This window comes from Argopecten irradians, chromosome 5 (assembly GCF_041381155.1).
Source record: "Argopecten irradians isolate NY chromosome 5, Ai_NY, whole genome shotgun sequence".
Lineage (NCBI taxonomy): Eukaryota > Metazoa > Mollusca > Bivalvia > Pectinida > Pectinidae > Argopecten > Argopecten irradians.
The window spans coordinates 10,702,709-10,714,170 of record NC_091138.1 but is presented as its reverse complement, the minus strand read 5'-3'; the positions used below and the strand labels follow the sequence as shown (position 1 = coordinate 10,714,170).

The 11,462-nt window shown below is 34.5% G+C and overlaps 1 protein-coding gene across 1 annotated transcript; it reads left to right on the top strand.

The window, feature by feature from the left end:
- The first annotated feature begins 2,780 nt into the window (after positions 1-2,780).
- On the top strand, positions 2,781-10,782 carry LOC138322827 (uncharacterized). The gene is made up of 5 exons (XM_069266953.1): positions 2,781-3,159; positions 4,070-4,151; positions 5,035-5,151; positions 5,436-5,611; positions 10,116-10,782. The coding sequence occupies exons 1-5, from the start codon at positions 2,827-2,829 to the stop codon at positions 10,170-10,172; spliced, it is 765 nt and encodes a 254-aa protein (XP_069123054.1). The 5' UTR covers positions 2,781-2,826; the 3' UTR covers positions 10,173-10,782.
- The last annotated feature ends 680 nt before the right edge of the window (positions 10,783-11,462 follow it).

Sequence of the window (11,462 nt, the reverse complement as noted above, 5' to 3'; positions counted from 1 at the left end):
ACATTTTTCGTACTTCATTATAAAAAAAATTTCCGCTGCACGGCGCATTTCCTAAAACGTTCAAACACACATAATGTTCAAACCTTTACTCGTAGAAATTCAATACACATGAACTGCACTAAAAATATCCATTAAAGGGCCACTACCTTTCCGAAACGGCTTTTAATTTTTAAAATAGGAATGTAAGACGAGATCAATAATTTTGTAGAGTCGCAGAAGTTATTAACTATACGTTTACTAGCACACTTATCATCACCTTCAGAACTGTTTAATTAGAATAAATAAAATGTTAATTTTCATAACGCGGGTCGTTTTATGTTTCCCGCCGTCGTCCTAAATGCCGCGCGGTAGTTGACTATCACTGCGCCAGACGGCAAAACAGTGAAATGAATTTCCACTGTTATCGTACATTGGACAGGAAATCTTGCATATGTTTGGTGTTGCAACCTCATCTTAGGCCATTGGTATATATTTTCTGATGTTATTATTGTGTTTAAGAAACCTTATATTTTGCTCCGGAAAGGTAGTGGCCCTTTAAGGGATTCTACGCACTACATTTGTATTTCAAAAAATGTCTCTTAAAAGATTACTTTGTTTATATAACTTAGCAAGACAATTAATTCATTATTATTTTGAGTTACAAAACAATTAGCCGATGGTGTGAACCGGTATGTTCAGATCGAGCAGGATTGCACAATGATATGACGACACAATTATCACAATTATCATTTCTAAATACAGGTTAATTTAAATCGAAAAATCACCATGGTAAGAACGCTTTAAAATCATTAAAATACATCGTAAAACTCATCTCAGCCATTCTAAATCGTAATTTTTTTCCCGGGGGAGACCCCCGGACCCCCAAACACCAAAATCTCGCGCCTTCGGGCGTTCGAAAAATCATCAAAATACATTGTAAAACTCATCTCAGCCACTCTAAGTCGTAATATTTTCCCGGAGTCGACCCCCAGATCTCGCGCCTTCGCGATCGGCGCTCACACGCTAATTTGGCCAATTTGCCAAAGAAATGTGAACAAGGATTATATTTAATGATATATGAAGAAAGTATATATGATTGTGTGTTGAATTAATCTACTCCTGTAGGTGCAGCGGAGGGGGGGGGGTTTACAAAATACTGAGGACCTTTGCCCCCCATTACGTTTCATCTTCCTACGCCACTGGTATTGGCACTAAACTAATCGATGTTGGGGCTCTACAACAATGACAAACTCTATTAGTATTAATATTTTAAATTGCCATCCCGCCCGCCTCCCGCTCCACTAGTCTAATACCCGATTGTGAACTAGCAAGACCATTGGTACATTGTGTACAAGAATAGTTACAGCTATTACTTACCTTTTCAGTCATTCCAGAAAAAAATGGTTCCATATTTTTCAAAAATTATCACCTGTCGCTTGCCGATTCCACAATTATGTTTTTATGCAATTTGTTGTTCAAAATGTAAGACGACGGCCTACACGGGAAATTAATAGGAATAGGGTTATTTCCGCCAACCATCTATTAATTTTCTCTGTTGCTTAGAATAAGCTTGAAAATATCCTTTTCGATGTCGCTTTGCATACAGGACAGTTACCTAGTACTTTTCAATATTGATATTATGTCGTGGCAAGACTTTCACATATGTACTTGTAATTATAGCATCTACCATTAACTAATTTTATTATGATTTATGTTACATCTAACTCTCAACTTCCGTTACGGATGTTAGAGAGAGATAATTAGGCGTAAATGTTACTCATGTTGAAAATAAGAGACAAAGAAGTACTTCCAACTGTTCGTATCATAATATGTAATCGTGTTCGTTTTGTGTGTCTTGATAAAGGGGCAGATCACCTCGAAAATTTGACATTTTTGTCCACACAGTTTGAATTACTTCTTTGTCCCATATAAACCATTTGAAGTAATTCGTATCCTACAGACTTACGTTTGATTGGATCCTATTACTTCTTTGACCCTCATGTTGAAAAAAGAGATACTAAAATTTCACACGTCGTTATTCTAATTCTGATAGGGATATGTGTGTGAAAATTTTAGAAGTTTATCTAAAGTGGAACCGTTTTCTGGAAATGGCTGTTTTACATTTACCCTGTAAATTGTGAAAAAACAAGCGGGTAGGACATTTTAATATTTTCTCTAAAGTTTGCCGAGATGGGCTAGAATATAAAATCCGGCTAGAGTTTTGAGATCTCGGGTTCGTATACCGGTATGATCACAGGTGCATGCAAATTATAAGGTTGCTTTCAAATATCGGTCATGGGTCTTGATAAATAGCACAAGGTTAAAGTTTGCTAAGCAACGTTACAAACTGCATGCACCCGTGGTCTGGCCGTTACGTCTTCGATCTTCTGCTGCTGAAAACATGGCGCCCAACACGTACAGTCAGGTCCTGGTTTGGTTTTGCTATGTCTTCGAGAGCGATGTCTTTGAGTGCGAAGACTTCATGACGAAGGAGTGTAGCGGAACTGGACTGGGTTGATCATCGGCGACCAATTAACGCAATCAGTGCAGCAACATCCGGCTAAGTTTCGGATGTCCCAGGTTCAAGCCTCGGTCTAGCAGCAACATTTCCTCCTCTCATGTTACAGTAACAAAGCCAGTAAAAGGACCCAAATCGTTATCATAGATCATGTCCTGACACACTTATTGACAGTGTATCATATTATCTGATTTTGTAAAGGAGATAGGGTAGCGCACAGTCGTGTACAACTATGATATCAACTACATTGTATACACAACAACCAATACACATGTATGTGTACATCAATAGTCTACACGAAGATAGCTTCAGGATCCGATTTTACCACAATGCAGAAAAGCGACGTGTTGAGTCGGCATCTGATCAACTTAACTTTGATTTTTCTAATATGTCACACACCGGTACAAGCTGACGAGATCTGCTGTGTTCCTGACCAATTCGAAGGCGTGGGGTTTATTGGATATGGGAATGCCATCATCGATTGGATGAGGAACAGGGATTCATCTCCACATACAGCATTCTCCTACATCAATGGTTCTGTGTGGATATCGTACGACTACACCACTAAACGCTTACTTCTCAACATAAAAGGCACTGAGATGTCTCCTCTGCTACCAAGGCCACTACCCGCGAACACTATATACCTCAGCGATTACGAGAAGGCAAGTATATATCGTTCAAACTGAAAGCATAGTGACATATACAAAACTTGTATAGTAGATGTTAAACGGGATCTCTAATTTGTACACCCATCGCTGCAATCAAGCGGAATATGCTAATAATGCTCAATGTTTTGCTCTATTCTCTCCTTCACACGGTATATGAAATGTTTAGCGCTATTCCCTCCCTCACACAGGTTTTGTTAGTAGGTAGACCAAGGGTTATAAGAGCACTTGACTGTCTGCAACTGTTCTTCTCAGTTTCTTTCTGTTGTGGGATGCTTATTAAGCCAAAACTTCCTTGCTTCTTACAATAGCCTGTCTTCCTTGCAAGTAGCCTAGGGCGTTAGAAATGTACCTGAGACATATTTTGCATCGACCATAATAGGCTACTTTTGGGATCTTTTCTTTTCTTTCTAGCAACCGTTCGTCTTCCTAACGTCTCCCATAAAAGGGAAGAGTTGCACTGTTACAAATAGTCACACCATATATATACTAAAATATCCCTAAACGCCCACATACTACACACACAGCACACCACATACACGGCAAGCCGTCCTTAAATGGCCATTGTTGTTAACATTACGTTTATCTAACCAACCAACAAACTAAACTATAAGTAATGGTATAGTACCATAGTCTTGATTTTATCTTGAAGTAAAATTAGAAGCTCTATGATAGTAGTGACCGATGCTGTTAACAAACTATCAAAATTAATGTATCGTAAGAAAAGGCGAAATTACTATGCATGTACACTTATTTGATTTAGAATGAGAAGAATATGTAAAGTTTGTAATATTTTGTATTCGAACATTAAAGGTACTAATCTGCTCTTTGTATTTTCACAGTTAGCAAGTTCATTATATAAGTTATTATTTGTTTATTTCTGCGATCAATGCGTTGTTGCTTTTAGGGAATCATGTACAATGTTGGTTTGGATGGTTCGTGTGAGAAGTCTAAACTCGATCAAAACATGACGAAACAATGCATTTTATGTAAGTATTGAAGAATGATATTTGTATATAACTTTAGTAAAATATGTATATTTAAGTCGTTTGTTCTTGCCCAAATTAAGGTAGAAAAAATATATATCTCGTTTGCGTTGGGTAGATGAAAAGTGATTTAAATTCGCTTCTGAATATTTGTTTTCCTTTTTTTCGCATAAATGTGTCCTATTTTTGTCCATAACTTTGCGAAAAATAACTGTTATCATACATGACTGAAAATCTCTGGTTTCTTCTATGTAATAATCACACTGGACTATGGATTAAATCACTACTATACATTTAGTTGTACTTCAGTTTACCGGGAGGATTATACAAGCAAAACAATCTTCACTGTTAACATACATAACGCAAGAAATATTGCAAATCCGTTTGATGCTGTTACCTCATCTTAGCCTATCGACATATACGTGTATATACGTATATATGTTCTTAATGATATTTAAACATGCTCCACCGCTGACAAACGGTATTTTTTCTTTATCAAAAACAGGAGCAGACGAATTAGCATTTTTCTCCATTTACAAAAGTTACTTACTTTACAGTAATACCCCTATTTAAAAAATAGAGCTTCTAATTTTACTTCAAGATAAAAATATGCAAATAATTAATTGCACCCCGAAAAAAATCCGTGGCACTATATCCGATATGGAAAGAAATAATTGATTTCGCATGAACCAAATACGGAGGTAATTATTTTGTATAATTTTTGTGTTAATTAGACATATATATACACGTTTAAACACCAATTATTGTTCAAATGATGAATATCATTTATGCTCTGTCGGCGGCGGAGCATCTTTAAAGAAAGTTTAAGGTTTGTTTCGGAAAGGTTCTAGGCCTTTAATAGTATTAATTAAGTATCTGTGTTCAGCTGGAGGATCGCAGGTGGTGTACGGATTCTTAGCTGGCGGAAATGTTGGTGTATCAAACTACATGTTTCAGAGCGGAGGATCGCTCCCCACCAAGATCACAGCCTCCGTCATCAGGGGTAACTCAAATTAGATCTCTTCAACTAATCTGTGTCGACTATCCGGTTGTTGTTCAATGTTCCTGTAGATGATACTAAAACACGTCACACTAAATGAAACAAGTGACAATATTATGAAAATATTATTATGTTAACGGTAATACTGGCAAAACAACAGCATTACACAAACACTTTTATTTTCTCTACCAATTATGTTGGTATCAAAGCCTTGTTGATCTATATATGGCACATTGCTTTCTGTTACTGATTCTACCTCATTTATGTTGAAATAATTACTTTCACAGACGGAAATGACTGCTGGCCCGTTAGAGCCAACTTTATACCTGATACTGGACTACAGAGTAAAGATGGACAGAGTGGCGTCATATATAACTTTGATGTTTTGGATACGTCAAGAGGTATTCGGGACCCATCTGTATTCAACCCTCCGCCCCAGTGTAAAGGGCTGCCATTTACAAAGGTACAGCCTGTTATCCAATAAAAGAGCAGTGTTTTATTGAAACAAAATATCATTGATCCGATGCGTTTTTTTAGATAAAACTTAGCATTATATGCACATATTGTAGTATTTAAAGCCGCATAATCCGTATCTTTCAGGGTCCGTAAATCAACAAAGAAAAATTCGGGTACATATATTATAAAAAGTTATCAACTTTCCCCTAATTACACACCCAAAAAGTCCCGAGTTCAAAAGAAATTAATGATTAAAAATTCGATATCCAGAGTATTTGAATATGCATTTTCAATCGTAGACGATCACGTGACTTTCCAGACCAAACGAAATGGCGTGCCCAGTCAAAAGCGTGTCGTTCATGTTAGCAGGAACTTCTACGGTAGAACTTGTTACTTATCATGAACAAATGAATGTTTTGTTATGTGATGAAGTTAAAGAGTCCTCCAGAACAATATATATACATTATCGTCGTGTAAACAATACTTCCATTCGGTCATTTTGAGTGTTTACAATACGGCGATCGGTTGACTATGCTTTGCCTAATTTCCGGGGGCCACCGGAGGGATTTTTGTGGGGACGGTATTTAACCTTCGTATAAAATATGTGTTGCGATACCACACATCGTACTAGACAAGATAATAAATTGTACAAAAAATGTATCAGATATATAAATAATGGTATTGATAAATAATGAAATAGACAAGACACATCGTACTATATAGAGACGAAAATGGTTATCTACATGTACATGTAAATCTCTGGTGATATTTTTTAAAATAAATAATTCGGACGATATTTGACTTGCCAGTTGGATAACCATATAACTTGTTTTATAAAGGTCCAAATGAAATATAATAATAAATCAAGTAAAGTAAGCACGGAGAGCAAACTTGACATAATATGTATTTTTGTTCAATGTCATATATATATGTATACATGTATACATACATATCTATTAGTTAAAAAATCACCATGTACCGCCATAAACGAGTATAAAATTTAATACGCGTTATTGTATGTATATTTCTGATATTTACGTTGGAAAAGCTCCGTGTTCGTTAAAAACATGATGATAAATTTCTGGTGAAACTATAAACATTTGGTTATATGATTTCAAGGATTACAGAAAATTAAAAAAATAAAATAAAAGAAAAAATGCGGTCGAGGTTGCAATACGGCGGTTTAATGTGTGTTAAAAGTTCTGAATGTCTAACATGCAATTATGTATATATTTTCTGTGTAGATAATGAAGACAGCTCCCTTGGTTATATGTACATGATAGCTTGCCAATGAACCATATAATAGCTACCATATAATATGATGTCCAGCCGTGAATTTGCCTCTGAATCAAATGAATCAGAAACATGTATAATGAAAGACCTAGGTGTTTCTTATACAATCATATTCATGCACAAATAGCACATTCATATACATGGTATAGTGTGCATGTACACATATTATGCATTGAATTTTAAGTCAATAAAAAAATGACTGGAGTTCAAAATAGCATCCAGTAGTAAATAAGCTGACCATTGCATGTGATTCTCGTATCATCAGAGTAATTGCAGTAAAATTCATTTTTTTAGTATTTATTTAGTCTAACCTTGTGGAAAATCCAACTTTATTAGTTGTATTTTGTTAGTTTATCTTTATATATTTAAGCAATCCTAATTCCTTTAGTGTGATCTTGCTCCAAACACTAAGTGAATTTGCTAAGAGCTTGTACATGTAGACCTTCATTGACCTGGACTAATTAAAATTATTGTCAGTCTATTCCTTTCTAATTCAATCAAAACTTTGCAACTTAAAATAGTCTATAATGAATAATGCAATTTAACAACATACATCACAGGCTATTGTCTCTACAGATATATGGATATTCTTATATATATGTGCAATTTGTGTATAACACAACAACAAGATTTTTTTTTATTACACATAGGGATATCTGTATATCTATAGAGCCAAAACCTTGAGATTTGACACTGACTTTTGACCCAAATAACCCTTGATCTAGCTCCAATCTTGTTTGCTATTTATTTTCTGTATTTGAACATTTCTAAAATGAACAATACATAATTTAACAACTCAGACAAATGACATATTATTTTAATTGGTTTTATTGTTCATAAATTGGAATTACTTCCTTGTCCCATATAAATTATTCAAAAGTTATACATACTAGGTATGTAGACATGCAATAATTGTTATTATTCCTTTTTTCATTTGTGTGAAGAAGAAATAAATAATTTGAAAATATCTTGGTGATAATAGTAAAGAATTATGCTAGGTTTGTTCTGTCCTTCCTTCTTGAAAATAATTTCTTTCTGGTTCATAATGGGTACATTACAAACAGACTTTATTTTTTACTGTCAGTTTTGATCTCAGAGATACATGTAGTTGTTTTTCCCTATTATTTTTGGGCGAGCTGCCATCACATCTTGCACTTCTGTCATCTGGTTGAAGGTCCCATACATTCTATAAAGAAAATATGGAGTAAATGTCAGTTATGTACATAGATTAATACTGTATACATGCATGCATATAATCTTTCAGTGTTATCCTGCATGTAAAACAAACTAGTTCCAATTGTTTTCTGTCAAACACAAATTTATAACAATTACACATCTTTTGAACACAAGTTTATCAAAATCAAACCTCACTAGATACTAATTATAAGTTAGTCATTTCTTGAATTACAGGGGGTCTAGGCATTTTCATGTGAAGAATAATGGTACTAATTAGTACCAGAATTTATGTAGCCTAAATATATTGCCATTGGACATAATATATAATACATATTGTAAAAAGTCAATTACTATTCTTTACTTACACCACTTATGATGTATTGGTGTGAATTTTATATAATTATGACCATTAGATAGGATAACGAGTACGTGACTAAGTGACTGTAAGTCTAAAAAAATACAATCTTACACACACGAGCACTGATGAAGTAAGTTTGAAAGTGGCTTCTTTAAAGATGCTCCACCGCCGACGGAGCATAAATGATATTCATTATTTTAACAATAATTGGTGTATTATCGTGTTTATATATGTCTAATTAACACAAAAAATAATATAAAATAATTTATTTTGCCGTTGGTGCATGCGCAATCAGTACATCATTCCATATAGGATATAGTGCTGTGGAATTTTTTCGGGATGCAATTATTTATTTTTCATATTTTTAACTTGAAGTAAAATTAGAAGCTCAAACTTTTCAATGGTGGTAATGGTGTAAAGTAAGTAACTTTTGTAACTGAAGAAAAATACTAAATCGTCTGCTCCTGTTTTTGATAGTGAAAAAAATACCATTTGTCAGCGGTGGAGCATCTTTAATACAGTAATATCCATAGCATACAGTAAAATGATATATATCACTGATATACATAAATACACAAATAGATATCGGAAAAGATATCACACTCCTGACGCTGTAAGCCTGTAACAGTAGCTACATGTATATATATCGTACATATGTACATGTATAACACTAAAGAATGCGATCATCTTTTAAGGAAACGCGTATAATACGACTCTATTAATGCTTCTGTTGTAATCCAAGATTAAATCTGTTATATGTTCCCCGATTTATCAACACTTTTCCTGATTTCTAATCTCTGTTTTACTATGGTACCAATTCCAAAAAGCGACCAAACACTTATAGAATATAGGCCTAACTGTTACCCCCTTCGGGGCCCCACTCACCTTATAGAGACGAAGGGAAATCGGTTTATGTGGTTTTGGTAGATCATTCGCAAATCATAGTTGTTGTCATAGCTCGAATTCGTTTCCATATAATATTCTCAGCAATTCACAACATTTCTTAGTTTAAATAATCTCCTTATTCACTTCGAATCAGCAGTTGATTCTAAGCCGGCGAGCTTTCACTGCAAAGCTCGCTCCATTGCGGTAAACAACTTTTATTTCCGGACATGCGCAAAGTAGCATTTTTAAGATTTGGAGGCGTTAACTTTTGACTTTCTGTCGGACCGCGCATAAGTCTAAAATAAAATTTTGTATATTTATATCTTTGGACCTCTTAACTTTCTAGACTTGTAATTTGGGGAAAGTTCGTAACTTTTTAGGGCTATTACACAATATCTTGTCATTGTTTGTTTTACGGACCCTGAAAGATACGGATTATGCGGCTTTAAATTAATTCGACAGCGTATTTTCCAATTTAATTGATTGAATCAAAGTGAAACATCCTTTAATATGTATTTGCAACGATATTTATAATGAATATCAATATAGAGAGGATGGATCCCATCATTTTAATGTTGTCAACGCGAAAATATATGTATACTTAGAACATCGCTCGATTCCGCATTGGTCTCGGCTCACAAAGAGTTTATTGTGTATTTATTTTATCATATTTTCGTAAAGGGGCGAAATGTTTAAAAACTTCTACAGTATTTTTGTCTACACGGTTATGATTACTTCTTTGCCCCGTAAATGTTCAATGCATGACACTTTAAGACTAAGATATTTGTTTTATTTCCAGACATCTCGCTTAACTACGGACTATTTTCGAATTATTTTGGATCAACTTGGAATTTAAAGAAGCATAACAAACAGAGAGAGCATTATGAATGTTGAAAAGTAAGCAAATAATGCGTCGTTACTGTATTTCTACAAGTGGTTCCACTCAAGCAACATGATTAATGATGATTCATAATAATAACCTACATGTACCCTTTATAGGGAAGCAGCGGTGATTTGTAACCGACCTTCGTCGATGACATCCAATTTAAGTGTGATGGGAGACGCACCGTTCTGTTGATTCACACTTAGCTGGACTTAACCAACTGAAGGATGTATTCTTCTGAGGTTTCAGTCCCGTGGAAGTCTCGTTTCGACATACATTCAAATAAAATCTATCAATATCTGAAGCAAGTTGCCAGTTGCAAATTTTGTCAAACATTACATTTCTATTTTTAGTAGATTTTTTTTATACGGGGATTTTAAGAAATTGCCTATTTGGCGGCCATTTGAAATTGCGTCTTTTTTCGCTTTGATTAGAGCCACAGTTTTACCATTTTTTACTGAAATTCGTTTTACTTAAATCATCACTACGCCAGTAATTTTAGTTGTATCGAGCTAATGTTTGCTGTAAATCTTTTCTGGGTTCGTGTTAATTAAAACATTGAGCATTAATGTGTGAAATAATACACTTTTGTTACGTTTAATGGTAATTTGAGCACTTTTATATTTTAGTCTAAAAACTCTAAAATACTGAAAAATAATAAATATTCAAATTGGGCAAAACGGTAAGCACACGGACCCCCCATTTTTCTGCCTAATTTAGAAAGAACAACCCTTTCCCTGTCGATATGCAAAGTATGAACAACAGTTTAATACCAGAACGTTTTCTATAAAGGGTTAAATTTGGCAAAAATGGCTGAAAATGGTGCATTTTGTAGCTCAAAGTTAAGTGGTAGGGGTAGTATATGTTGTTATTCTGAGAAAAAATATTAGTCTTATTAATCAAAACTGGTATATTTTTAAAAAAGACTACTGGAAAATAAGTTCTACATTCACCCATTCATATCAAACACCTCGTTAGGAAATTGTGGCTTTAAGGATGTATTCTTCTGTGGTTTCAGTCCCGTTAAAGTCTCGTTTCGACATAGATCAAAAACGTTATGATATTTTCAAATACGATTTATCAATATCTCTAGCATGTGGTCTGTAGCAAATTTTGTCAAAAAATTACATTTCTATTTTTAGTAGATTTTTTTACACAGCGATTTTAAGAAATGGACCATTTGGCGGCCATTTTGAAATTGTGTCTTTTTTGGCTTTGAGTAGAGCCACCGTTTTCCCATTTTTTACTTAAATTGCTTTTACT